The sequence below is a fragment of the Diabrotica virgifera genome, chromosome 7 (genome assembly GCF_917563875.1).
Source record: "Diabrotica virgifera virgifera chromosome 7, PGI_DIABVI_V3a".
Lineage (NCBI taxonomy): Eukaryota > Metazoa > Arthropoda > Insecta > Coleoptera > Chrysomelidae > Diabrotica > Diabrotica virgifera.
The window spans coordinates 194,898,564-194,925,439 of record NC_065449.1 but is presented as its reverse complement, the minus strand read 5'-3'; the positions used below and the strand labels follow the sequence as shown (position 1 = coordinate 194,925,439).

At 31.7% G+C, this 26,876-nt stretch overlaps 1 protein-coding gene and 2 long non-coding RNA genes across 3 annotated transcripts in view; all 3 read left to right on the top strand.

The window, feature by feature from the left end:
- Window positions 1–641: 641 nt before the first annotated feature.
- On the top strand, window positions 642–2,429 carry LOC126888172 (uncharacterized). The gene is made up of 2 exons (XR_007699444.1): window positions 642–1,022; window positions 1,526–2,429. It is a non-coding gene; the product is annotated as an uncharacterized LOC126888172 (long non-coding RNA).
- A 3,564-nt stretch (window positions 2,430–5,993) lies between these two features.
- LOC126888173 (uncharacterized) lies at window positions 5,994–8,363 on the top strand. Its single transcript, XR_007699445.1, has 2 exons — window positions 5,994–6,956; window positions 7,460–8,363. It is a non-coding gene; the product is annotated as an uncharacterized LOC126888173 (long non-coding RNA).
- Window positions 8,364–25,686: 17,323 nt separating this feature from the next.
- The window catches only part of LOC126888692 (uncharacterized), a 52,902-nt gene continuing 51,712 nt past the window's right edge, over window positions 25,687–26,876 (top strand). Inside the window, exons 1-2 of the mRNA XM_050657062.1 lie at window positions 25,687–25,696; window positions 26,381–26,561. Of these exons, the coding sequence (XP_050513019.1) occupies window positions 25,687–25,696; window positions 26,381–26,561 (191 nt within the window). The remainder of the gene's footprint in view (window positions 25,697–26,380; window positions 26,562–26,876) is intronic.

The window sequence follows — 26,876 nt, the reverse complement described above, 5'->3', positions numbered from 1 at the left end:
TGGAGTTTATGTTAAACTTAGTTTTGTTGGAATGAATTTCAATCAGCGTCTCATATATATAGAGTGAAGGTAGTGACATAATACCTAACTTCTGAAATAAAGGTTTACAGTGTTCCCTATACTCTGCTCCTGCAAGTATCCTCACTACTTTCTTTTGTAACTTAAAAATTCTGTCTGCGTGACAAGAGCCACCCCAAACAGTTATTTCGTACTTTAAATGGCTATGGAACAGTGCAAAGTAGATCATTTTAATGGTACTTTTAGGGATCATAAAAACTAAGTTGCGTATCAAAAATATAGTTGTAGCAAGTTTAGAACTTAAGTAGTCTGTATGAGCACTCCAGTCCAAATTATCATCTAGGAAAATTCCTAAGAGTTTAACACTATTTCCTAAGACATACTTCCGGTCAGAACTAAACATCAAATTCTGATTTTTGTCTTCATTTAGCTTCAGACCATTATGCAAAAACCAGGTTTTTGCTTTCTCAGTATCACTATCTATTTTAATTTTCAAATTATGATGATTAATATCAGTATTTATGAGAGTGGTATCATCTGCAAAGCACACACATTTTATGGGAAAAATGTAGTGAAATAGATCGTTCAGATAAATAAGAAACAAAGTGGGTCCTAGTGTAACGGTCACGTTACAAAATTAGCTCTTTAATTATTATTATAATTATTTTTCCTCGGTCTCCATTTAAATTCTCTAATTTCTCGTATAGGACTACTGGGGTGACGTCATACCTCGGTGATGGAACGTACTCCACCTATCGAGAATGATTTCGTTTTCTGAGAGAGTTTGACGTTTACCTTGGCGGAGAAGCGCCTCTCGTTCTTTACTTGACTGTTGGCTGTTGTGTCGAATAGAGGTACCATATAGAATGGCGGATGATTTCATCCAACTTATTTTATAACATCAAGCAATTTAACGTAAAGTAAAAAGTTACCACCAGGGATTGTCTGGAGTGAGGAGACATGTGGGTGACAACTCCTGTTGGAGTATAAATAGGAATCATTCGGTGAGATCTACTTTTTCATAGTAATTTTTTATGTATAGCCTTGGTTTTTGTGATGGAACTTTTGAGATATTAGGTTCATTGTTAAATTTCTTAGTCAACTCATTATTTGGATTTTATGTAGATTATTTCGATTATTGAATATTCATTCAAGGAAAATTATATATTAATATATTTTTTGGTTAGACATAACCAAACATATGCAATTCTCAATTAATATTGAAAATAATTACCATTTCTCTGTAGGTTTTAAATTATTCAACATCCAATAGTTTATAAATTCAATATATTTTTACAGATATTTCCTCAAATAAATCATTTCAATGTCATTTGTCCATGTATTCACACTCAAAACAGTTCAAGGTTACCTGAGATTGGTTTTTGTTCCAGTTTTAATGGTCGGTTTTTCTATACTATTGCTTCTAAAAAGTTCCTCAATTATTTCTTCTTCCCTTTGCTTTTTGCTCATGTTTAAAAGGAGAAATAAAACTGGGAATGTTTTTTAGCCATTTGGGAGAAACCCTACCATGAAGTCCTAGACCTTATTTGACCACCTTGGGAAACCACTACAGCCACAGTCAAGTCATCATTGGGTAGTAATTGTGGGAACAAGCTATGGGAGCGTTCCAGCTCAATTTTCGTCTTGGCACCTGGGCCTAGTCGCACCATCCTGGTGCATCATTTTCTAGGATGCAACCGCAACCTCGTTTGGGAACATTCAGTGAGGTGTTTAGTAACTATTGGTTTTTTTTTATATTTCAGACTATCTGTTAAATACACTATGTTTTTTTTCCAGATTTAGGTTACCTCTGGTTTTTTTTTGACATATTTGTATATTAGATTATTTGGTTCCCAAACTTTGTATCTACGGTAACTTCTTGTGCACAGGAATAAGCCTAGAGAAAATTAGGTTTTTAATACTTTATTATTGCTTTGATATTGGTTTATGTAATTCGGGTAAATTTATTTTTTTAATATTACTAGCTTGTTTCCCAAATATTTTACTGTTATTCGCTTTATTCCATTTGTTCGGTTAATTTAGGTCATCGTCGGTATTTATCTCAACTTCATTTCTATTTATACTTAACTTACTTACTTCATTATTGTATTTTCCCTTAGTGAGGCTTGGGCCTATTTATTTGTATTATTTTCATCTTTGTCAGTTTCCTTTAGTTGTACGTAGCAGGCGTACTATAACCATTTGGTAGAAGACTTATGTAATTTTGTACCCTATATATATGTAAGAGGTATTTAAGTTTATAACAGATAACATTATTGTTGTTATCTTTAAAATATATATAGCTTCTTGTATAACTTATGTCATTTTAGAGTTACATGATATATGCTTGTCTAACTCAGAGATTGTTAAAAATCTAGTAGTTATTTTAATAAATATTTATTTATTTTGTATATCATGAATTTTACTACTCCCTTATGTTCATTATTACAGGTTTGATATATTTAATATTTGACAGCAGTATAAGATACCTGGGAGAATGATCGAAAATCATTTTCATGGCGCCCATGATTTGTTAGATTTATTTATTTTGTTCGTCTTTAGCAATTATCCATCTTCGTTCAGTTTCAGTACATTATTCTTATTTTATTATTTCACCTTTTAGTCATCATTACTATCTACATAGAGCTACTGTTCTTCGACAGGCATGCAAACGAGCCGTATCCATCCTTGAGTGTCAAGTTGCTCTCTTGCATCTATAACTAGCCAACTCTATTCAGTTTGCCTCTGTCTCTTCCCACTTCTACTTCTATCCCTTCTAATTCCCCTTTCTTCAGTACTTCCTGCAGTAGTATTTTTTATTTTTTTTTCCTTACTTCTGTTGGAGTATATCTTTCTTTTTACTTTCACTCCAACAGAAGTTTCCTTATTTTTGTTACACTGGCATTATTACATTTATTGTTGGTAAACATTTTTTTTTCCTATTGCGGCTTCTCAACTTAGAAGCCACTTCACCCTTTCTCTACACACCCCACTCATTCTCTTCATTTTTATTTTGTTCTTTTTTTTCATTACTTCTGTTGGAGTATATCACTCCAACAGAAGTTCATTTTTGTTACACTGGCTGCCCAATGCGTGGTGCCAACCGTTTTATGGTTCTAAGACAGTAGTTCTTTTAGTTCATTTTTCTTTTATTGGAATTTTCTGTTTTATTAACTTTTGATATCTTTGTATACATGTTACTTCTGATTTATTTTTGGTCTTTAAATTTTTATTAATACTAAACAGGTAGACTTATACTGCTTTTGGTTTTGGTTAGTTTATTTTTGATACCTCATTTTCAGTTATAGTGGTACAGCTCATATTTTAGTTTGAATTTTGTATTTTTATTGGAAACTTATTTGTGTATTTAGACTGAGTATACATATCTGACATATGTTCTTTTATTATGAATTTTTAGTCCTTCTACCAATGGGAGTATGTTTGCACATACAATTAATCTGTGACTATATGCATTTTTTTTTTCTAGTATGGTTATATTTTATACATAACTAGAAATCATTTTCAGTATTTAGGTATTTCATTTACTTTATTGATTTGATCATTTATATATTTTGCTGGCATTTTTGATTTGTTGGTGTGTCGCTAATATTTTCTCCATATGTATATTTGTCTTACAAACTTTAGATTATATTTTATATTTGTTATTTTTGATATTTGGGTTGTTTGGTAAGACAGGCACACACCACAAAGCAAAATCAGTCCAGAACACTAGCTTCTATACATGATACGTTGAAGTCGCATGGTTCGGATGATTACAGATGTTCATCCAAAATTTTATTTTCTTTAATTGGTAGTGTTAAGCATAACAATTATAATTATTGTATGGTAAAGTAGTTCCATTATCCATCTCAGCTTCTAGTTTTGTTAATTTTGATAATAATATTATATCAATGTGGGTACCATAATATAATGCTTATAGAAATCAGATACTTTAGGTTGAGATTTTAATATAAATTCTTTGTTAGCTAAGAATCATTGATAATAGTCCTTATTTGTCTATTAACTTTTAGAACAATGCTCAGAAGAGGATTGACTTAGCAGTGTTTTTTGAGCCAATCTCTTCTTCGGTTTGCGTTTGGCTCAAATTTTATTATTATATTTTAATCTAATGTTGTTTTTTTTTAATCATCAGGTAGTGCAGGTACCTACATTTCATCGATTTCATCTTTTTGGCTTTGTTGTTGATGACTTTTAAGTTATTACTTAGTCATTTAATTATTATGTAGTACTCTGGTTTATGAGCTTATCATTTTGTTGCATTATTAATGGTGCACTTTTCAATATGTAAGCTCAGACAAGTACGTTGGTTTAATATTGATATTTTGTATGGAACTATGGAACTTATCATAATGTACGCTACTATATCTCAGTTTATGTGTTATATTTTGAATATTTGATTACTTACTAATTTTTTTTATTATTTCTATATCTTGTTCTTGAATTTGACATATTGGAAAGATGTGGTTTATAATTTGTTATTAGGTTACTCTATTAACATTTGTCTCCAATATCTTAAACACTTTATAATAATTTATATCCTTAAATCCTACACACTATGATTCTGGAATTAGTTTGGAAGTTTGACGTATGTACGGATTCTTAAGTCTTTAAGTATGTATGTATGGATGATGTATGTATTGATTTCTTCTTTTGGACTAGTTGTCATTACTCTGTTGATACTTTGGTTTGTGAATGCGTGGGTTCGAGGTTGTTGCTCAGCAACTGATCACTGCTGTTCAATTGACTTCGTGATCTATGTCTTTCATGGATGAGTACGCGGATGTTTTTTTTTTCATCATAATATTTCTGGTCAGGAAATGTTGGCCACATTTCCTAACCATTCTTCTGTAATTAGTCCAAGTATTCCAGTTTTTTTTTCAATTTGATAGGGAAGTTTATTTAGTTTATATTTTATCTCTTACTTCATAGTATGTTAGACTTTGACCGTTGATGGGTAAAGATCCTAGTGTACACGTATTTATCGATCAATGCTTTGACTATCCCGATACATTGCGAATTCATTTAATTCAGAATTTGGAGTGTTTAGACAAATGAGTTGTTCTTCAGAGTATATTCCCACTTCTTTCCTTACTTATTATTCGTTCTTCAGATTCCGGAATATTTCCTGAATACTTCTATGTAGGCGAGAAGACATTATCCATCTGCAGTTTTATTTGAAATTGTTGCTCGTTCTCGACATTTTTTTTTATCACTTATCATATTTTTTTTTCTTCCTATTATTTATCATGGTGTCATAGACCTTGTAAGTTCACCATTCATTCTGTTTTCTTTCTTACTTATTCTTACATTATTGGTACCTTATCTGAGTCTGGTTATTCTAATACATCTGTTGTAGCAACATGCTATAGTTCGCGAATACCAGCACGAATTAAGTTTATGTAGTTTCTATAAATTTTAGTCAATACACTGTAGGTATTTATCATACCTTTGATTTAGTTTGGTTACATCTCTGTTACTTAGTCTGTTAGTAATTTATTCTGACTTATTTTGATTACTTAGTTTGGATAGGTCCATATTACCGGATGAGGGTGTATATAGACCTAATTTATTTATTTTGTTCAGTATTAGTTACCATTGGATCCAATAATTTAGTTTATTTAGTATTAGTAAGAATTGGTCCATAAATTTTCCTGATCGTTCTTCTTTGGATATACTCTAATATAAATCTGGTGTCCATTGATAGTCCGATTCTGGATAAGGGTCCGATTCTTCATTTATTTTGTGTATTTGGTTGGATAGGTTCGTATTACCGGATGTGGGTGTACGTAGACCTGATCTGTTTATGTGGTTTAGTATTGGTGTGAATTGGTCCATAAATTTGCCTGGTCGTTCTACTTTGGATATGCCTTTTATGAATCTGGTGTCCACTGATAGTCCGACTTTGGATTAAGTGTCCGATTCCACATCTATTTTGGTTATTGAGTTTTGGATTCTTTGGTATGTTTATTATTGGTATTATTTGGCATTAGTGAGAGTTGTTCCATAAATCTTCCTGATTGTTCTTCTCTGGATATACTATTATGAATCTGGTGTCCATTGTTAGTTCAATTTTGGATTAAGGGTTCAATTCTTTACTTATTTTAGTTACTGATTTTTTTATATTCACTTTGATATATTTACTTGTGATATGGTTCGAATTGGCTCACACCTTTTCCTGGTTGTTCCGTCCTTGGATATATCCTTTATAAATCTGATGTCCATGGATAGTTCAATTTTGGTTTGGTGCCCAATTCGACACTTAGCATTATTATGAACTTTAGTGCAATATTTAGTTCTGTTTTGACTTTTAAGCAATATTATGTCAATATTTGGTAGCAGAGAGTAACAGTAACATTTTAGTATGAATTTGAGTCATATATTTATTTTTCCTTGATCATTAGTTTATATTTAGAAGTAATCTTGCGAATCAACGTGGATTGTTAGACTATTGTAAATTTAGTTGTTAATATTTTGAAGTTTAGAAAAAAAATTTTATGGATAAAATTTTTTTTCCCGAGTAGAAGGGGATTGTAACGGTCACGTTACAAAATTAGCTCTTTAATTATTATTATAATTATTTTTCCTCGGTCTCCATTTAAATTCTCTAATTTCTCGTATAGGACTACTGGGGTGACGTCATACCTCGGTGATGGAACGTACTCCACCTATCGAGAATGATTTCGTTTTCTGAGAGAGTTTGACGTTTACCTTGGCGGAGAAGCGCCTCTCGTTCTTTACTTGACTGTTGGCTGTTGTGTCGAATAGAGGTACCATATAGAATGGCGGATGATTTCATCCAACTTATTTTATAACATCAAGCAATTTAACGTAAAGTAAAAAGTTACCACCAGGGATTGTCTGGAGTGAGGAGACATGTGGGTGACAACTCCTGTTGGAGTATAAATAGGAATCATTCGGTGAGATCTACTTTTTCATAGTAATTTTTTATGTATAGCCTTGGTTTTTGTGATGGAACCTTTGAGATATTAGGTTCATTGTTAAATTTCTTAGTCAACTCATTATTTGGATTTTATGTAGATTATTTCGATTATTGAATATTCATTCAAGGAAAATTATATATTAATATATTTTTTGGTTAGACATAACCAAACATATGCAATTCTCAATTAATATTGAAAATAATTACCATTTCTCTGTAGGTTTTAAATTATTCAACATCCAATAGTTTATAAATTCAATATATTTTTACAGATATTTCCTCAAATAAATCATTTCAATGTCATTTGTCCATGTATTCACACTCAAAACAGTTCAAGGTTACCTGAGATTGGTTTTTGTTCCAGTTTTAATGGTCGGTTTTTCTATACTATTGCTTCTAAAAAGTTCCTCAATTATTTCTTCTTCCCTTTGCTTTTTGCTCATGTTTAAAAGGAGAAATAAAACTGGGAATGTTTTTTAGCCATTTGGGAGAAACCCTACCATGAAGTCCTAGACCTTATTTGACCACCTTGGGAAACCACTACAGCCACAGTCAAGTCATCATTGGGTAGTAATTGTGGGAACAAGCTATGGGAGCGTTCCAGCTCAATTTTCGTCTTGGCACCTGGGCCTAGTCGCACCATCCTGGTGCATCATTTTCTAGGATGCAACCGCAACCTCGTTTGGGAACATTCAGTGAGGTGTTTAGTAACTATTGGTTTTTTTTTATATTTCAGACTATCTGTTAAATACACTATGTTTTTTTTCCAGATTTAGGTTACCTCTGGTTTTTTTTTGACATATTTGTATATTAGATTATTTGGTTCCCAAACTTTGTATCTACGGTAACTTCTTGTGCACAGGAATAAGCCTAGAGAAAATTAGGTTTTTAATACTTTATTATTGCTTTGATATTGGTTTATGTAATTCGGGTAAATTTATTTTTTTAATATTACTAGCTTGTTTCCCAAATATTTTACTGTTATTCGCTTTATTCCATTTGTTCGGTTAATTTAGGTCATCGTCGGTATTTATCTCAACTTCATTTCTATTTATACTTAACTTACTTACTTCATTATTGTATTTTCCCTTAGTGAGGCTTGGGCCTATTTATTTGTATTATTTTCATCTTTGTCAGTTTCCTTTAGTTGTACGTAGCAGGCGTACTATAACCATTTGGTAGAAGACTTATGTAATTTTGTACCCTATATATATGTAAGAGGTATTTAAGTTTATAACAGATAACATTATTGTTGTTATCTTTAAAATATATATAGCTTCTTGTATAACTTATGTCATTTTAGAGTTACATGATATATGCTTGTCTAACTCAGAGATTGTTAAAAATCTAGTAGTTATTTTAATAAATATTTATTTATTTTGTATATCATGAATTTTACTACTCCTTTATGTTCATTATTACAGGTTTGATATATTTAATATTTGACAGCAGTATAAGATACCTGGGAGAATGATCGAAAATCATTTTCATGGCGCCCATAATTTGTTAGATTTATTTATTTTGTTCGTCTTTAGCAATTATCCATCTTCGTTCAGTTTCAGTACATTATTCTTATTTTATTATTTCACCTTTTAGTCATCATTACTATCTACATAGAGCTACTGTTCTTCGACAGGCATGCAAACGAGCCGTATCCATCCTTGAGTGTCAAGTTGCTCTCTTGCATCTATAACTAGCCAACTCTATTCAGTTTGCATCTGTCTCTTCCCACTTCTACTTCTATCCCTTCTAATTCCCCTTTCTTCAGTACTTCCTGCAGTAGTATTTTTTATTTTTTTTTCCTTACTTCTGTTGGAGCATATCTTTCTTTTTACTTTCACTCCAACAGAAGTTTCCTTATTTTTGTTACACTGGCATTATTACATTTATTGTTGGTAAACATTTTTTTTCCTATTGCGGCTTCTCAACGTAGAAGCCACTTCACCCTTTCTCTACACACCCCACTCATTCTCTTCATTTTTATTTTGTTCTTTTTTTTCATTACTTCTGTTGGAGTATATCACTCCAACAGAAGTTCATTTTTGTTACACTAGTATTGAACCTTGAGGAACCCCGTATTCGACCGTGTTCAAATCAGAATAGCTATTATTAGGAAAAACTGCCTGTGTTCTATTTGTTAAATAAGATCTAAATAGATTGAGAGTGGTTCCCCTTATACCATAATTATGCATTTTTTCCAACATTAATTTATGCGAAACACAGTCAAAAGCTTTGGATAAATCACACAATGTCAAAGACACGAAATGACCTTCCTCCATGCCGTCGACTATATCTCTCACAATTTTCTGTATAGCTTGTGTAGTGCTGCACTTTTTTCTAAAGCCATATTGATTACAGTGAAGTATTTTGTGTTTATCTAGATATTCTATCAAACGAGTATTAAGAATGCTTTCAAAAATTTTACCGAAAATGGGAATGATAGAGATGGGACGGTAATTTCCAATTTCATCTAAAGACCCTTTTTTGAATAGTGGCAACACTTTTGTTACTTTTAGTACATCAGGGAAAATCCCCTCAGTAAGGCAATTATTATAAAGTAAAACTAATTTGTCAATAACAATATCAATAGTGTGTATAACAATATCAATAGATGTGTTTTATAGTCCGGAAAACATTGCAATGTAGGCAAGTTGAACGAGTTTCAGAGGACATTAAGCAACCATGAGTAAGTTTGGTGTGGTTAATTCGGAGTCTTCTAATAATCGATGCTTCTCTTCTAGTTAGAAAAGTCCAAGGAGAAATGACCAATATATTGTTGGAATTCATGTAGAGTTGGAATTCATTTTTATTTTATTTCTGAAAAAAAAAAATGTTTTTGTTTTAAAATAACTTAAAAGTATTAATGATACGAAAAATCTTAAAGAGTAAAAAAGTGTAAGTTTGACTTTTATGCATATTTTGGATTCTTTATCTTTTTCTAAGATCAAAATTGGTTAAGATATGCCTGTTCAAAGTTTGCATACACTAGTGACTCATTTAATTCCTTCTTAATACAACCCTTTCAAAAATAAGCACGTTGAACCGGTCAAACTTACAGAAGATGATGTGTATTTATAACCAAAAGTTGTGTAGGATTATTAATTGTTAGGTTTTTTCAAACCTAACGGGAGACTTACTTTGGCCTCTATCTTTTAGGCAAACAGCCATGCTTCCAGTTAAAAATTTTGAGGGTGATTTTTTTTTTCACTAGTCCATATCAGTTTTTCCGTCCATACCAAATTCTGATTATTTTGTGTGTTTGCTTATCTATCATTTGTTTGTGCATTATGCGTTTGTGTATTATGTGTCTATCTATTTTGTATTTGTGAGCTATTATGATATTGTAATATTTGATAAAATCAAAGACTGTCATGGCCGGGACATGCTCAGAGACAAGAACATGCGACAACAGTAAAAAAAATATTACAATATAAGCGGATCGGAAGACGAAAAAAAGAAAGCCTCGAACGAGATGGTTGGATGACGTGGAAGATGATATGAAAGCGACCTGAAAATGTATACTTTAGGTTTTTATATCATTTCCAGTTAAAAAGTTCCAACTGAAAGTGCCATATTATAGTCTCAGAAATAGTACGTGTGACATATCAATCGAAGTATATCGAAAAGTCGAGCTTAAATCTTTATTTCCAGTTTTGAAGTACTTTTTTGAAAAAAACTCATGCAGAAGTAAAAACTTCAAATTGTATTCTCTTATAAAATCGTTTATTAAAAACTATCTCAAATGTCATCCTGTATTCGATTGACTATCGGAAGATAAGCACGTGTATGTGACTCTGTTCTGTAGTGCAACGAAATGAGTATAAAAGCGGTAAGCCGTTCTTTTATTTGAATATAATTTATTAGTATCTGTAATTAGTATACAATAGAAAAACAATAACAACAAAAGTTGAGAGCAGGCCTTGTCTCTGCAGAGTGGATCTGGACAGGCCTGCTATCGCTATGTATGTTTTTATAGTTTTTATCGCATGTGTTATAAATAAAAATAAAATAGGCCAGTCCTTCAAACAATAATTATTAAATTAGTCAAATTGTTTATTTATATGAATTATTGTAAATATGGCTTACAACCAGCAGCCTGTGCTTGACACACAGGAACCAATGGCAGAAGCCAACCAAAATATGATTATGCAAGTGAACCAGACGCTTTTTGAAGAAAATTATAAAAGGTCGCAAACGAGCAGACTCTATTTATTGCTTGGAAAGCTGCCGAGAGCCACAAAACCAAATTGTGTGATACAGTAAGCATACTTGAAAGAGAACTAGCACAGTTAAAATCTCAATATACAGAGTTGGCAACAAAAGTTAATTTAACTGAAAAAGAAAATGAAATAGAATATTTCACAGATGAAGAAGAGCTCTCTAAGGAGACAGAGTGGATTAGGGTTCAATCAAGAGCCAGTAAGAAACGTAAGATGGATACTTCACCATACATCTCACCACAAAAACATAGTTCCAAAGAAACTGCAGTTAGGAAAGCCAAAATGCCCCCACCTGTGTTAGTGGAAGGCTTCAAATAATATAAAGTCCTATATAACTTCCTTAAATCGAAGATAACAAACTTTACTACTAAACTGGTGAATAGTGAAGTGATAAAAGTTAATGTACAAGACGGTGAAGAGTACAGAAAATTAATAAAAGCTTTAAGAGAGGAAAATGTCCAAATATAATTTGGACAAGTAGATATTTTACTTTGTTTATTTTTTACTTATTACTAATTATACCTGCTATTTCACTGAATAAAAAGCTTTTAGTCGAAGAAAATATCATAAACACAATATACTGAGAAACTCTTTGTCTTATCCCTATGTGGAGTCGCTTCCGTAATTGCATTTCTCCACACAACTCTATCATGGGCCATATCAATATTAATCCCCTTTACCAACTGTAGCACCCCTATTGATAACAAAGGCAAAAAAATAATATGTAACATGACAAATTTAACAAAATATAAAAATATAGGTGGTGTTACTTAACTTTTTGATATACCTCGGTAGCTCAGGGAATTAAGGGTGTGGATTCTTAATAGATGTTAAATAAAATTGAAACTCAATTGCTCGGGGGGTGCCATAATAAAAAAAGAAAATATAATATATGTTTACTCATAAAAAAATATAAAACTAAAAATGCCGGTTATTCAAAATATATGTACTTACCGTAGGCTACTCTCGTGTGTGATTACTTTATAAGGAGGATAGAGATTGGTAAAGAAAATCTAGTAATTAAACCTAATTCTTAGTTTATTGAAACAAATAAAATTCAGTAAAGTTGTTATCAAAAAAAAAGTTTCATCAATTCGCGAGAAAACGTAAGAGTTCAACAATTAAAAATAGCGCAAGTAACTTAATGTATTCTTTATACGTGGGTGATCCATAGTCCATCCATGCGGCAGTTACGTTGTTAAACATTGTCCTTATATTACGGCACATAACGACACTCAATTTTACAGACAAAGTACAGTTATTAATTATATTAGAGATGAAATTCCATTGTTCATTTATTGTATGCAAACTTGGATATTATTATTATTATTATTATTATTATTGTTATTAATTAAATTTATTAAAAAAACGAAGAACTTTTCGACAAAAGAAAACTAATGGATGTATTTAATCCATCACTAGGAACACAAAATACGGTCGAGAATTTACATTCTCTACGACCACAGCAGTCACTTGAGGAATACTTCGGCTCTGGAACAAAAACTCAAAGAAAATGTACTAAATATAAACAACTGATTTTCTCCATTGAACTATTTTCAACAATTTTCTCCGTCAGCAAGGCAAAGAGCCTGCTGACGGAAAGACCTCAGCTTCTTATTCTAGACTCTCTCTTCACGACTACTTAGAACTGATCTCGAATATATTTCGAACTCCTGTACAACCCAAAACTCATTCCATCTCCCCATTTTTCTATCCTACTCAACCATGTTCGGTTTTACCAATTCAAAAATTCGCTAATTTCCACTCTTCATTTCAAATCGAATAGAAAAGATTTAAGCAAACTTTAACCACGCCTTCAAAGGCAATAACTTATTCTCCCGCAAATAGGATTCATTCAAAGAAATTCTGATGCTCATATCTCAGCTCAATATTCTCCCAGGCTTTTTCGCAACGTTCGCAATATTACCCGTGCGAACTTGTTGCATGATATAAACTCACTCAGAACGACTTAATCTTCATAATATAGACATAACAGCGATATCCTGGCATATTGCAGTCCCCAAAATCAATTAGCTCTTTGTCGGCGAGCTTCCATAAAGCATCACTGAGACACTCAAAGACAATCACGTTATATTCTGCATAAAGACAGACCGTTTTTCTCAGTATAGTAAACAACTCGAGTTACTTATCTACTCCGAATTCCTGAGAACATAAAATCATTCCAACATTATGAGAAAACGTATTAAGTAATACTCTGAAACACACAACTCATAATTAACGGACTGAGTATACAGGGTGGAGCAAGAATAATAATGACTTTCGGACTCGTTACACAACATGTCCTTTCTAATCGTATCCCCCAGGTCTTCTTTGGTCTTCTTCTCCTACTCCTACTGGGAATCTACACTTCAGCGATTCTTCGTATTGGGGGACTAACGTCTCGACGTTGAACATGACCCAACCATCTCAATCTATGCTCTCTCATTTGGTGGCATCAATTGGTCGCACACCTAGACTTCCTCTAATATACCCATTTTTAATTTGATCCTTTTTTGTCACTCCACCCATCCATCTAAGCATTCTCATTTCAGTCACATGCATTCCTTGTTCCTCTTTCTTTTTTACTGCCCAATATTCAGTTCCGTACATCATAGCCGGCCTTATAGCTGTTTTATAGACTTTTCCTTTCAGCTTCATTGGAACTTTTCTGTCACACAACACACCACTCGCGTCCTTCCACTTCATTCATCCAGCTCTAGTTCTACTGCATCTCCAACTATTTTTCCATTACTTTGTAATACCGGTATATATATACTAAGGATTTCCACAGTTTTCACTGTATTCCTTCACTCAACCGTTCTCTCCAGCTCTTTCTGTCTTGCCAGTCCCCTTCCTTAGATTTCTTCTCTCCATTGATTCGTCTACTTCATCTCCGAAGGATCTTCGGGGTCTGCCTCTCTTCCTTTTTCCTATCGGGCTCCACTCTGTTATTCGGTTTATCCACCGATTTTGGTCTGCTCTTCTGACATGTCCGTACCAGGTTAATCTCTTCTGTTCGATGTAGTCTATTATGTCTGAGTTCACTCCCATTCTTCTCTTAATCTCTATGTTATTTATTTTATCTCTCCTTGTTGCTCTGCAGCTTCTCGTTAGGAATTCCATCTCTGTCGCTCTTATTTTGTTTTTGGTTTTCTTATTTATTGTCCAATTTTCACACCAATAAGTGAGGATACTTCTTGTCATGGTATTATATATCCTTCTTTTTGTTTTTATGCTGATGTTCTTATCCCACAGTATCGGGTTCAATTTTTGTATGCAGTCTCTTTTTTGTCCTAGTCTATCTTTTATATCTTCCTCAGTTGTTCATTTGTTTGATATTATAAAACCTAAATATTTGTACTTATCTGTTCCTCTGATTTGTTTACCTTCGTCTATTTCCAGTTGTTTTATTTCTGTATTCTCCGTTGCTAGGTATTCAGATTTCTTTAGGTTTATTTCCATCCCATTCTTTGTATATTCCTGTTAAAGTTTCCTCATCATAAAACTGAGGTCATCTTCGTCTTGTGCGATCACTATTTGGTCGTCAGCAAAACTTAGGGTATATAGATACTCATTCCTTACTGGTATACCCATTCCTTCCCACTTTCTTTTCCGTGGTTTCAGGGCCTTTTCCAGGAATATTTTGAATAGGGTAGTCCCTTTGTCGTCTTAAATGGGCTGCATATTCGATTGCCCATTTTGATAGCTACTGTGTTATTTTTGTAGAACCAGATATTTTGCTATGTATAGCAAATATATGTATACTCTTATATTATAGGTTTGAAAACTATTGCTTTTTACAATCATTTCACCATCAAAAGATACCATTTTTTGTAGTAACTCCATCTTTAAATAAACATTCCAAATACTCTGTTTTTGTCCTACTAAGTTTTAAACCTTTATCTTTCAGAGCTTATCTCCACTGTGCCAGTTTTTGTCTAAGTTTCTTTCATTATTTCCTCGTAACACAACATCATCAGCATACATTGAGCACCATCAAATGTTACCCTGTAGTTTCGCTGTTATCTGGTCCAAAACTAATGAGAATAAATAAGGCCTAAGCTCCGAGATTTGGTGCAATCTTACTTTCACATGAAATTTATCAGTCTCTCCCAGACCTGTCCTAACACTAGTCGTTACTCCCTCATACATATCTCTTACAATCTTTACATATTCACCAGGTACTCATTTGTTATTGAGAGTCCACCACAGAATCTCTCGAGGAACTCTATCATATGCTTTCTCAAGATCAATGAATACCATATGAGCGTTTGTTTCTTTGCTCCTGTATTTTCCCATCAACTTCCTTATAATAAAAATTGCATCGTTGGTTGATCTGCCCTGCATAAAGCCAAATTGATTATCGGATACTTCGGTTTCTTCACGTATCCACCTATTAATTACTCTCTCCCATATGTTCATGGTGTGACTAAGCAGTTTTATAGCCCTATAGTTTGTACATTGTATATCTCCCTTGTGTTTGTAGACAGGTACTAGTATACTGCTTTTCCATTCGTCTGGCATTTGTCCAAATTCCATAATTCTATTAAATAAACCTGCTAGCCAGCCTGTTTCTGTCTCTCCCAATGCTCTCCATACTTCCCCAGGAACATCATCTGGTCCGACTGCTTTTCCTTTTTTTATTTTTACGCGGTTGAGCCATTTCCTCGTTTGTTATTTTGGTGACCATTGCTGTTACGGTCTCCGTTAACTACAAAGCCTGTCTGTCAAATTCTTCATTTAATAAACTGTCAAAGTACTTTCTCCATCTCTTTTCGATATCATTTTTGTGAATTAGTATTTTAGTATTTTATTATTTTCATCTCGGATACATCTAATCTGATTAAAATATTTTGATTTCTTTGCTCTCTGTTTGGCTATTCCTTTGCTCTCTATTTGCTGAAACTATCCCGACACTATATCCTAAAATTGTTTAAATTTTCTAGTATAAAGTTGACCTTTTTTAAATTTATTACGTTTTTAGAACTATTTTTTCTTGTGATTTCTTTTTAAACAAAATTTTCATCAACCTAACGATAATCCAATTTATTTTTCGCCTTATACTATGGATCAGTAGTTCATACGGATGTCGTCGTACAAACTTTATTTCTCAGTTGAAGTGATTTTTGAAAGACAAACTGAATTAAATTTGTCGTACCGTAGAAAGTTTAGTGTTCACAGTCAACTTCAGGAAAAGAAAATTGTACATGCCCTTTTTCAATGTCTCTTTTTGGAGTAATATTGCTGACAACTTTTATTGACTGGCTAAACAAAACTTTTCTGTATTTCAAAACTCTCGTATTGAATGAAAGATGTCAATAAATATAAGATACCGGTTAAAACAAAATTCTTGTAAACGTAGTCAAAGCTTTAAACATTTTCGCATTATTTTTTCATATGCCATAATCCCTTGTTTCATATTTTTTATTTATATAGCTTGACAGATCTTGAAGAGATGGGGCTTAAAAGTTTGTTTTAAGAAAAAATAGATACTATTTTATGAGTTACAAAATGTTCATAAGTATTACTATCTTTTCATATTTAAACCTTTTCTTTATTATTATTGTTTATAACTTTTTTTATTCTCTTTCATCTAGAGGTCAATACTGCGAGTCAGGGAAAACGGGCTCTCTAAAAAATGGGCCATTTTTGATGTCCCGTATCTCCTAAACCTGTTGTCCGATTTAAGTAATTTTTTAATATGTTATAGCCTTATTCTTTGACAATATCGATGTAATTGTATTGTTGCTAAACATGTGAATTTTAATTGTATACCGGGTGTACGAATCAAACTGTGTTTTTTCTTCTCAAAGTTCGCAACACCCTGTGGAATATTCTAGCATTTATAAAATACTGAAATTAAAACCCAACTATAGCCTCAGGTTTTCTTAACATTGTGTTTTTTGATTTATTCGTTTATGGTGGATAATACAAAAGTTAGGTACTTTAACAACTAGCCATGTACTTCATCAGTGCAGGGTGTTTCTAAATAAGTGCGACAAATTTTAAGGGGTAATTCTGCATTAAAAAATAATGAGAGTTTGATTTATGATCGTATGTCCGCAAATGCTTCCTGTCGAGATACGGGATGTTGAATTCTTTCTTACAAACTGACTTTCTTCTAAATTGATTTATTGCTTTAAAACCAGCAGAGATATGCAAGTGAAGTTTGGTGAGTTTTAAGAGGTAGTCATTGCAAATTTTTTGACATACAACTAAGAATTTTATATTTACCATTGGCTTCCATACGGGTAATATGATCGGTTATAGACGGTCATGATCAAGTCGGGGTTTATTTTCAAATTTACCACTCCGTAATGCTTGTTTTTAGTTAGTCCAACCTCAGTCAAGTTTACTCCACTATTTAAAATTTTGATACTACTGCCATTGGTATTTCTTAGGTTAGGTTATATCAGCGATTATTTGTGTTTTCTTCGTTATTCCTTTAATTTTTAGATTTTTAGTCTGATTTTGTATAAAAAACAGTTGTGTTTAGAACTTTTTTGCGACGTATCAGTATAATATAATATTTATGGATTACCGTCAAAGGCCGATATAATCAACCCAAAAAGAAGATCTATTTGGTCATTTTTCTAGTGACATTCTTGGTTGTGAATCTGTCTTTTTAGTTTACTCCTCTTGGTTTAAAAAAAAACTATAATTATATGCTTTTACCAGTCACTTAAGCCACCGCGCTGCAGCTCAGTCGTACTGTATGGTATCCGTCGCACTATATGATTAGCGTATTCAATTAGCAAATTGGTAATATTTGATTGATTAAATAGAAAACTTATCATAAAATTTTAATTAATGTCAAATATTTGTTAAGAATTTTTCGCATTAGTGCGTATAATGTATAGGGAAGTGCGACAGAGACGCACCATATGGTACGGCGTTATTAACAATTAAAAACAAAAATCTATATTGCAATCAGCCCCGATTACTCGTCAGAATCTTGAAACTAGACGTTTAAGTTTCAATTTAGGTACTTGGCAACCTCAAAAATAATAATTTACATATGAGTTTTTAAGCCTAAAAAATGCGCCTTTTCGTATTTTTCAGATTTTAAATAACTTTTAACTCGAGAACTACCAACATTTGAGAAAAATAAAAACAGACCTTTTTTGTTTAAAATAACTCAAAATAATTTAAAAAATATATCCTGGAGCAAAAAATATGATTTTTGAAATTTGTTTAAAAAAATTGTTAAAACAATTTTTAATCGAAAACTCCGTCCAGTACCCTTCTGATTTGTTTAACGGGGGCATTTTTTAACAGGAATCTACAAATAAATCGGATCAGAAAATTTTTCATGCGGGAGCGGTCTCACATCATGGACTATTAAAATTTTGAACATATCTGCATTATGTTTTCATACGATAATACGATTGACACATATTTTTTATACAGGGTGTAACAAAAATGCAGGTCATAAATTAAATAACATATTCTGGGACCAAAAATAGTTCGATTGAACCTAACTTACCTTAGTCCAAATGAGCATACAAAAAAAGTTATAGCCCTTTGAATTTACAAGATAAAAATCGATTTTTTCCGATATATCGAAAACTATTAGAGATTTTTTAATGAAAATGGACACGTGACATTCTTATGGCAGGAACATTTTAAAAATAAATTATAGTTAAATTTGTGCACCCCATAAAAATTTTATGGAGTTTTGTTCCATTAAACCCCCCCCCCAAACTTTTTTGTACGTTCCAATTAAATTATTATTGTGGCACCATTAGTTAAACACAATGTTTTTTAAACTTTTTTGCCTCTTAGTACTTTTTGGAAAAGCTAGTTTTTATCGAGATATTTTGAATATTTGTCAAATCCACCACATATTTGTATTTACTTTTACGTACGATTGTAGAGACTTTGTAATAATATGAAATTTTTTTATAAATTACAGTTTGAGGTATATTTTGAACCATATTAGAAAAGAAGCCACATCTCGATAAAAGGTGCCTCATCGGAAAAATACTAAGAGGCAAAAAAGTTTTAAAAACATCCTGTTTAACTAGTGGTACCGCAATAATAGTTTAATTGCAACGTACACAAACATTTGGGGGGTTTAAAGGCACAGAACTCCCATAAAACTTTTATGTAAACATATTAAAAAAGTAGCCGCATCTCGATTAAAACTGGTTTATAGAAAAAATATTAAGAGACAAAAAAGTTTTAAAAACATTGTGTTAACTAAGGGTACCACAATAATAATTTAATTGGAACGTACAAAAAAGTTTGGGGTGGTTAAAGGGAACAAAACCCACATAAAACTTTTATGGGGTGCACAAATTTAACTATAATTTATTTTTAAAATTTTCCTGCCATAAGAATGCCACGTGTCCATTTTCATTAAAAAATCTCTAATAGTTTTCGATATATCGGAAAAAAATCGATTTTAATCGTGTAACTTCAAAGAGCTGTAACTTTTTTTGTGTGCATATTTGTACTAAGGTAAGTTAGGTTAATCGAACTATTTTTAGTCCCAGAATATGCGATTTAATTTATGACATGTATTTTTGTTACACCCTGTATATTCGTATTAAGCTTGACAAGTCTTGAAGGCATGAGACTTGAAAATTTGTTTTACAAAATACTATTTTATGAATTACAAAATGGTCGCAGCTGTTAGTCTGTTTTTATATTCATATTTCATATTATTTATTCATATTTTATATTCTCCCTTTATTATTATTTTTTATGATTCGTTTTCATTTTCTTTTCGCTATTTGTCTTAGGTAGGAATGCCAGACCGCGCACAATCAAGGGGATCACATAACATTGTATTACGTTAAAATCAGCACAGTTCCTTTTCTTTTTTATTAGGGTAATACCAACAATATTCATTAGTCAAAAAGTTTCGTTTTTCTTTAAAATAAAAAAATCTCTCATTCAAGTGGACATATCTCTATAAGGACAAACCATCTAAAATAAATTGTTGAGTAGGTATACCATAAAGCGCGTTGAATAATTTTGGTTATAAGAAAAACTGTTGCTTGACAACCTTTCGCCATGGTCGCACTTGCCATTGTCAAGTCAGATAGTAACGCTTCTTGCTGATGTTTGAAGTAAACTGCCAGTCTATACAGTATACAGGAATCAGTAATATATAATATACAGCAAGGTACAGTCGAATACAGTAATATACAGAATAAATATACAATATACCGGGGAAGCAAACATACCCAAATATATTTACACGCTGATCCACATCACAATCCTGCACGGCTACATTCAGTCATCAAAACTCAGATTTAAAGATCAGAAATACTGGCAGACAAAGAACATAAACATGAAGAAATATATAAAGTAACAACAGCGTTAATACTAATCGGCTTCTCAGCTACACAGAATGTCCGGAATACCCAAAGAAGAATTCTGGATCCAACTGAAGACAAACAAGCGATTGCAAAAACCATCCTACCATACCACCGTCCTTAATGAAAACGCGTTATCTGTAAAAAAATTGAAAATCGAATTATGACCTTATTTCTGATCCAGTAATATGTCCGCTGCTCAATTAAAACGCGGTATATGACTTTTTATTTACAGCTTTGATAAAAACATGATTTTTTAAGAATATATTTTTAACCTTTAACTACCCGCGCATCAAGTTATGACATAACTACACGCGTGGCGTACTTTATACGCCACAAGAAAATACACTTAGAAAGAGCGGCTTTGTTTTTTTTTTTTTTTTTTTTAAATACACTTAGTTGTTTGTTATAAACCTTATTCGGCATCAGTGAATACTTGGAGTTCCTTTTCAGTAAGCTAATTGGGATTTATAACTGAAATCATGGAATAACTGGATTCCATGATATATAAAATTACTGATAAAAATGTTTTTTAATGTGATTTTTTATAGGAAAAAAGTATTGTTTATAAATAAAAATATATTTTGTGCCATAATGACTAAAAACAATTGAAATATGTGCCTATATTACGACTTATATTAATATAATCGTGGGGTATATTGTCCACCACGGGAAACAACAAATAATAAAATGTAAATTCCGATCTTCCCAGAACGCCGATTATAACGAAACTAAAACCAAATTGTAAAGCACATTCCACTGATAGGTTAGAGCGATAAACAAGGTCAAAAATTAAATTTTTAAATATATATCAGAGTAGTTTCATACTTCTTATTCTTGTAAGAGATGGCCGTATGAATTCATCTAAAAAGAGTTTATTTACAATATGTACAATAACGATTATAAACATTAATACAACAATACTAAAATAACTTAAAAATACAAACCTAAAAAGAGAATCAAGAACATGCTATTTCTTACTCTATGAGTTTTTGACAACTATCAAATAATTATTTAAAAATGTCATTCAAACTAAAATTACACAGTCATGCCAACTAAAATCATAAATAACTTAAAATAACTAAATGTGGTTTTATTGAAAATAAACATAGTTTTATTTTTACATCCCCCCACCAACAGGTATGACAAACCATGAAAGTCTATGGTTGGTCACAAGTTAACAATTTTGAGATGTGAAAATAGTTGATATCGTTCCTTTTGTATCCGGTTAAGGAATGATCTGTTCTATTATATTCATCTATACATTCTTCAGCTATTTTTGTCCATGCCCTACTTCTAGTTTCATTTAGTTTACATCTTATCCTATTAACTAATGTTTGATTAAGTCTTTCATTTAAACCGTTCGAAAATGGGCAGTCCACTGCTGTAAAAACCAGTTGAATATTTAACTGCTTCATATTATTTCTAAATATTTTGGAATTAATTCCCGGATACTGATCTGTTAATAATGTTTTTATGGGGTGTTTATCTTGAATTTTAGAGATTAGTTTAATAAAATCATCTGTCGTCTGATTTTTGGAAGTAACTGCAAATGCATATCTGGTAAAATGATCTACAAGTAAGTGGAGATATTTTTTTGTGGAACGATTGCCAGCAAATCCAGCTATTATATCTAGGGACATTATCTCGAAGGGTTCTTTTGCCGGACCTAATTGTGACAAAAGACCATATTTTGGACCTACTCTTGTTTTATTTTTACAGCAGATCTCGCATTTCTGGCAGATATCTTTTGCCAGTAAATCCAAATTCTTAATGTAGTGAAAATTCCTAATTTTGTTAATTACTTTACCAGCACAAATATGACCATAAAATTTGTGAATTTTTGTTATTAACTTCACTCCAAAATCTTTGGATAATATTATTTTTTTCTGGTTCTTCCTTAATTTATAGAATACATCTTGGTTGAAAATTGATCCTATCATTTTATCTATAGCTTGTCGATTATTATTCTGGTCCTGTTTTATCTCAGTTAACGTCACTAGGTTTACTGTTTTTATAAATGTTTCTGCATTTTCTATATTTTCCAAAACTGGGTTTCTAGAAAGGCAGTCTGCTTCTATATTTTTTTTCCAGGTTCATATTTAATGTAGAAATCAAATTGTGAAAGAAAATGAGTTATCTCTCCTAATTCTTCATCTGGTCCTGTACGAAGTTCTCATCCCTCAAGGGGCTTATGATCAGTAATAACGACAAATCTTCTTCCCATTAGCCAGTATTGCCAAAATTTTAACGCTTCTTTAATTGCCAGGCATTCTAAAAAAATTGCTGTTTTGTTTTTCTGATATTTGTTCAATTTTTTTGAAAAGTAAGCCACAGGTTTCATTTCTCCATCTTCTTGTTTTTGTTTGAGAACTGCACCAACTCCTAAAATACTAGCATCGGTATATATAATTGTAGGAGCATTTGGGTCAAAAATAGCTAGAATAGGTTCAGAGCAGAGGATACTCTTTACCATATTAAAGGCTGTTTGGCAGCTTAAAGACCAGTGAAATTTAATATCTTTTCCAAGTAAATTATGTAATGGCTCTAATAACCTAGCTGAGTCTTTTATATATTTGTGGTAAAAATTTACTTTTCCCAAAAACTGTCGTATTTTTTTTTTCTGATATCTGGTGCTGGAAAAATGGTTGCTGGTGATCGATATTAAATTATCATGTAAAGGACGAACTGAATTGTTTCCCACAATGTGCCCCAAATATTTTACCTATTCTCTTGCAAAATTACATTTTAGAAGTTTGAGCCTAAATCCCTATTCAACAATGGCTTCCATGAGTCTTTCAATGTGCTCTAAGTGTTCTTCAAATGATACTGAAAATATTAAAATATCATCTATGTAATTTATACAAAATGGATTTAAATTATGTTTTCTGATAATATTACTTAAAATCCTTTGAAATATTGCTGGTGATGTTTTAAGACCAAAAGGTAAGCATTTCCATTGCCAATGACCATCTTGTGTAACAAAAGCTGTCTTATATTTATCTTTATTCCGAACTGGAATACACCAAAAAGCAGAATTTATATCTAAAGTAGTAAAGAATTTAGCATTCCTTGTTTTGGTCAAAATCTCGTCAATTAATGGAAAAGGTTGTGGTTCGGGAACAATTAATTTGTTTAATTCACGAAAATTAATGCATAATCTTGTTTTAGATCCTTCATCTTTTTTAGGAGCCAATGTAACAGGTGCTGCAAAGGGCGAAGATGATTCTTCTATTAAATTTGCTTTTAACAATTGTCCAATTTGAAATTCTATCTCTTTTATGTTCTAAAAATTAAACTTATGAAATTTATGTTCTAAAAGTTTAATTTGAGCTTCATTATTTTGAACTTGCCCAATATCAAATTTATGTTTTGCAAAAATATTGTCATATTTATTTAGTAATATTTCTATTTTACTTTTCTGCTCGGGTTGTAAATGTTCTAATTTTGCTTCAAAAAGCTCTGTGGGAATTCCTTCATTAAAATTTATTGAATATTCTGTCAAATTAACATTGTGATTAAACTTTTCAATCTTCTCTTCAATATCTAGATCTAATCTTTGATAAATTTCTAAATCAAATTCTTGTTTCATTTGAAAATTCAAAATAGAATCCAATCCAAGTAGAATATCATAGTCGAACATCATTAATTACAAAAAGATTAACATTTTTCTTAATTTTATTAATTTTCATTTTTGCAATTAGTTTTCCTGTAAAATTTGTTCTGCCATTTATCGTTTTAAACATATTTCTATCTTCATGAATATCTAATCCCAACTTACCTGCTACCTTCGAATTCAGAAGAGTAACATTCGAACCTGAGTCATAGATTCCACATAATTCTTTATTATTTAGGAATACTTTTAATTTGATCAATGGCAGAAAATTCAGTTTTTTTTGGTCCGTTACCGTTTCATTTAATGTCTCCTGTATAGCAATATTATTAACATATTGAATATCATTTGATTTGTTTTCTTGTATTGTCCTTCTATCTTTTTGCTTTAAACGACACATTGCCTCTGGATGAAACCTCCCAGGGAATCCTTTTTTATCACAATATTGACAACTATTTTTTTCTTTTGGTATTATTGTATTTAATTTGGTAGGTATTTGTACAAAATTTGGGTTTGTCTCTGATATTTTCTTCTTGCTTATAACTGAACTCTCTAACTTTCGTAACTCACCTAACAATTTTTCCATTGTTGTAACCTCAGCTCTATTAATATTATTTTGTGTATGAATTGGCAAATTTGTCACAATTAAATCGATTAATATATCAATAGGAAAATCATTTTTGATATTTAGCAATAAATTTTCTTTGCGAAATGCATAATCAACAAGACTACCACCTACATACTTAAAAGAATAAGCTTTTCTATGATTATCCCAACCTGTTTGACAAAAACTATCTAAAAAATTAACTTTCTATACCTCAAAACTGTTATCTAAGCCTAATGTTATTATTTTTGATTCAAACCATTCCTTTGCTATTCCATCAAGAAACAGACGTAGAATCAAAATCTTGTCTTTATCAGCATCCACCTCACATTGCGAACATTCTGATTCGAAGGTCTTGAGCCACGAATTCATTGGAACATTTTTACCATCAAAATTTCGAAGTACAAAATCATCTTTTATTTTTTTGTAATTTTTCTTTTCAACTTTAGGTATACTAGTATCACCAAGTTTCTGGAGCAACTCGACTAATGGTGGAGATTGTTCAATCGCTTCTTTCTTCTCATACACTGGTAATAAGGTCTGTTGTAGGTACTCATTTTGATAAACCACATCACCATCTGAATCAAAATAAATCACTTTCAAATTATCATCTAATGAAATGGTACATGTTCTAAAGCATCCTTTTGATTTCATGGATGCTAAAACATTTTTTACTTTCTTCAGACGAAATAGTTCAGAATGATAATCTTGAAGTTATTTTCAGTAGGAATTTCATAATAGAAACGGGACTCTGTTGGCTGCAACATTATTCTTACTATGACTACTGCTTGCTTCTATAGCAATACAAATTTTCATTGATGTAATATTCATCCTTAATTTGTACAAATAACGGTTTGAAAATCTATTTTTATCACTATTTCTGCTTGATCAGCTTAAGTTCTTGATTTATAAGAGTAGTTTCATACTTCTTATTCTTGTAAGAGATGAGAAGCCGTATGAATTCATCTAAAAAGAGTTTATTTACAATATGTACAATAAAGATTATAAACATTAATATACAACAATACTAAAATAACTTAAAAATACAAACCTAAAAAGAGAATCAAGAACATGCTATTTCTTACTCTATGAGTTTTTGACAAATATCAAATAATTATTTACAAATGTCATTCAAACTAAAATTACACAGTCATGCCAACTAAAATTATAAATAACTTAAAATAACTAAATGTGGTTTTATTAAAGATAAACATAGTTTTATTTTTACATATATTTCCAGTAGAATTCTTATATCTGGCGTACAAAATACGCCAGCGCGTGTAGTTATAGGTTAAATAATGCTCAACTATCATCAGAACATGTTTTGCTTTAAAAAGTTGTCAAAACATATATTCTGAGAAAAAACTTTGAGAGCCGATTTCTCGGTTTTAAGTTGGCTGCACATACCGCGTTTTTCATTTATTTAGATTTTTGAATGCATTCAAATTACCATAATTTTTTATTAAATAGATAGAGTGTGCCTACGTGCAAATAAAATTTAACGACTGTTCTCATTTAATGTATGTGGGCACTGCTTTCTACCAACTGAAAGGTCTATTTACACATCCAGCACGAATTTCTGCTGAAATTATGTACCGGAATCTCTGCAAATATAAATAGATTTAATTTTATTTCCAGGTCTGTTCTACCCATATTCATTAGCGTTGGGAGCGGCGTGTGGATTACTCATTCTCACCGTACTAATGATTTACGCATTTCTAAGAAGAAATCGAGGAAAATGTAATGACGAAGAGAAGCAAAACTCCTCGAGCATATTGGTGTATCCTACGAAACAAAGCGGATCACCCCCTCAATTTTTGTAAGTGTATATTTTTGTAACTTTTTAGTTATATACAGTGTGGCGCACATAAAACGCAACATTCATTACATATCTACAGATTTTCATATATTTTTGGTAAAAGAAACCTTATTGTTCATGGAATGATCAAAGTTTTAAAACCTTTTTCCTTACTTGTGGAATAAGGAGAAGGAGTCAAACCTTTTTTAAGCCGTCTATTATATCTCGGTCCTGTTACAGCCTAAGCTCCTTTTAAGTTAATACATTTCTCCACTCTCCAATTTGGCGAATTATGTCAAGCAAGTTCATTATTAAATCAATAAGATGAAAGACTCC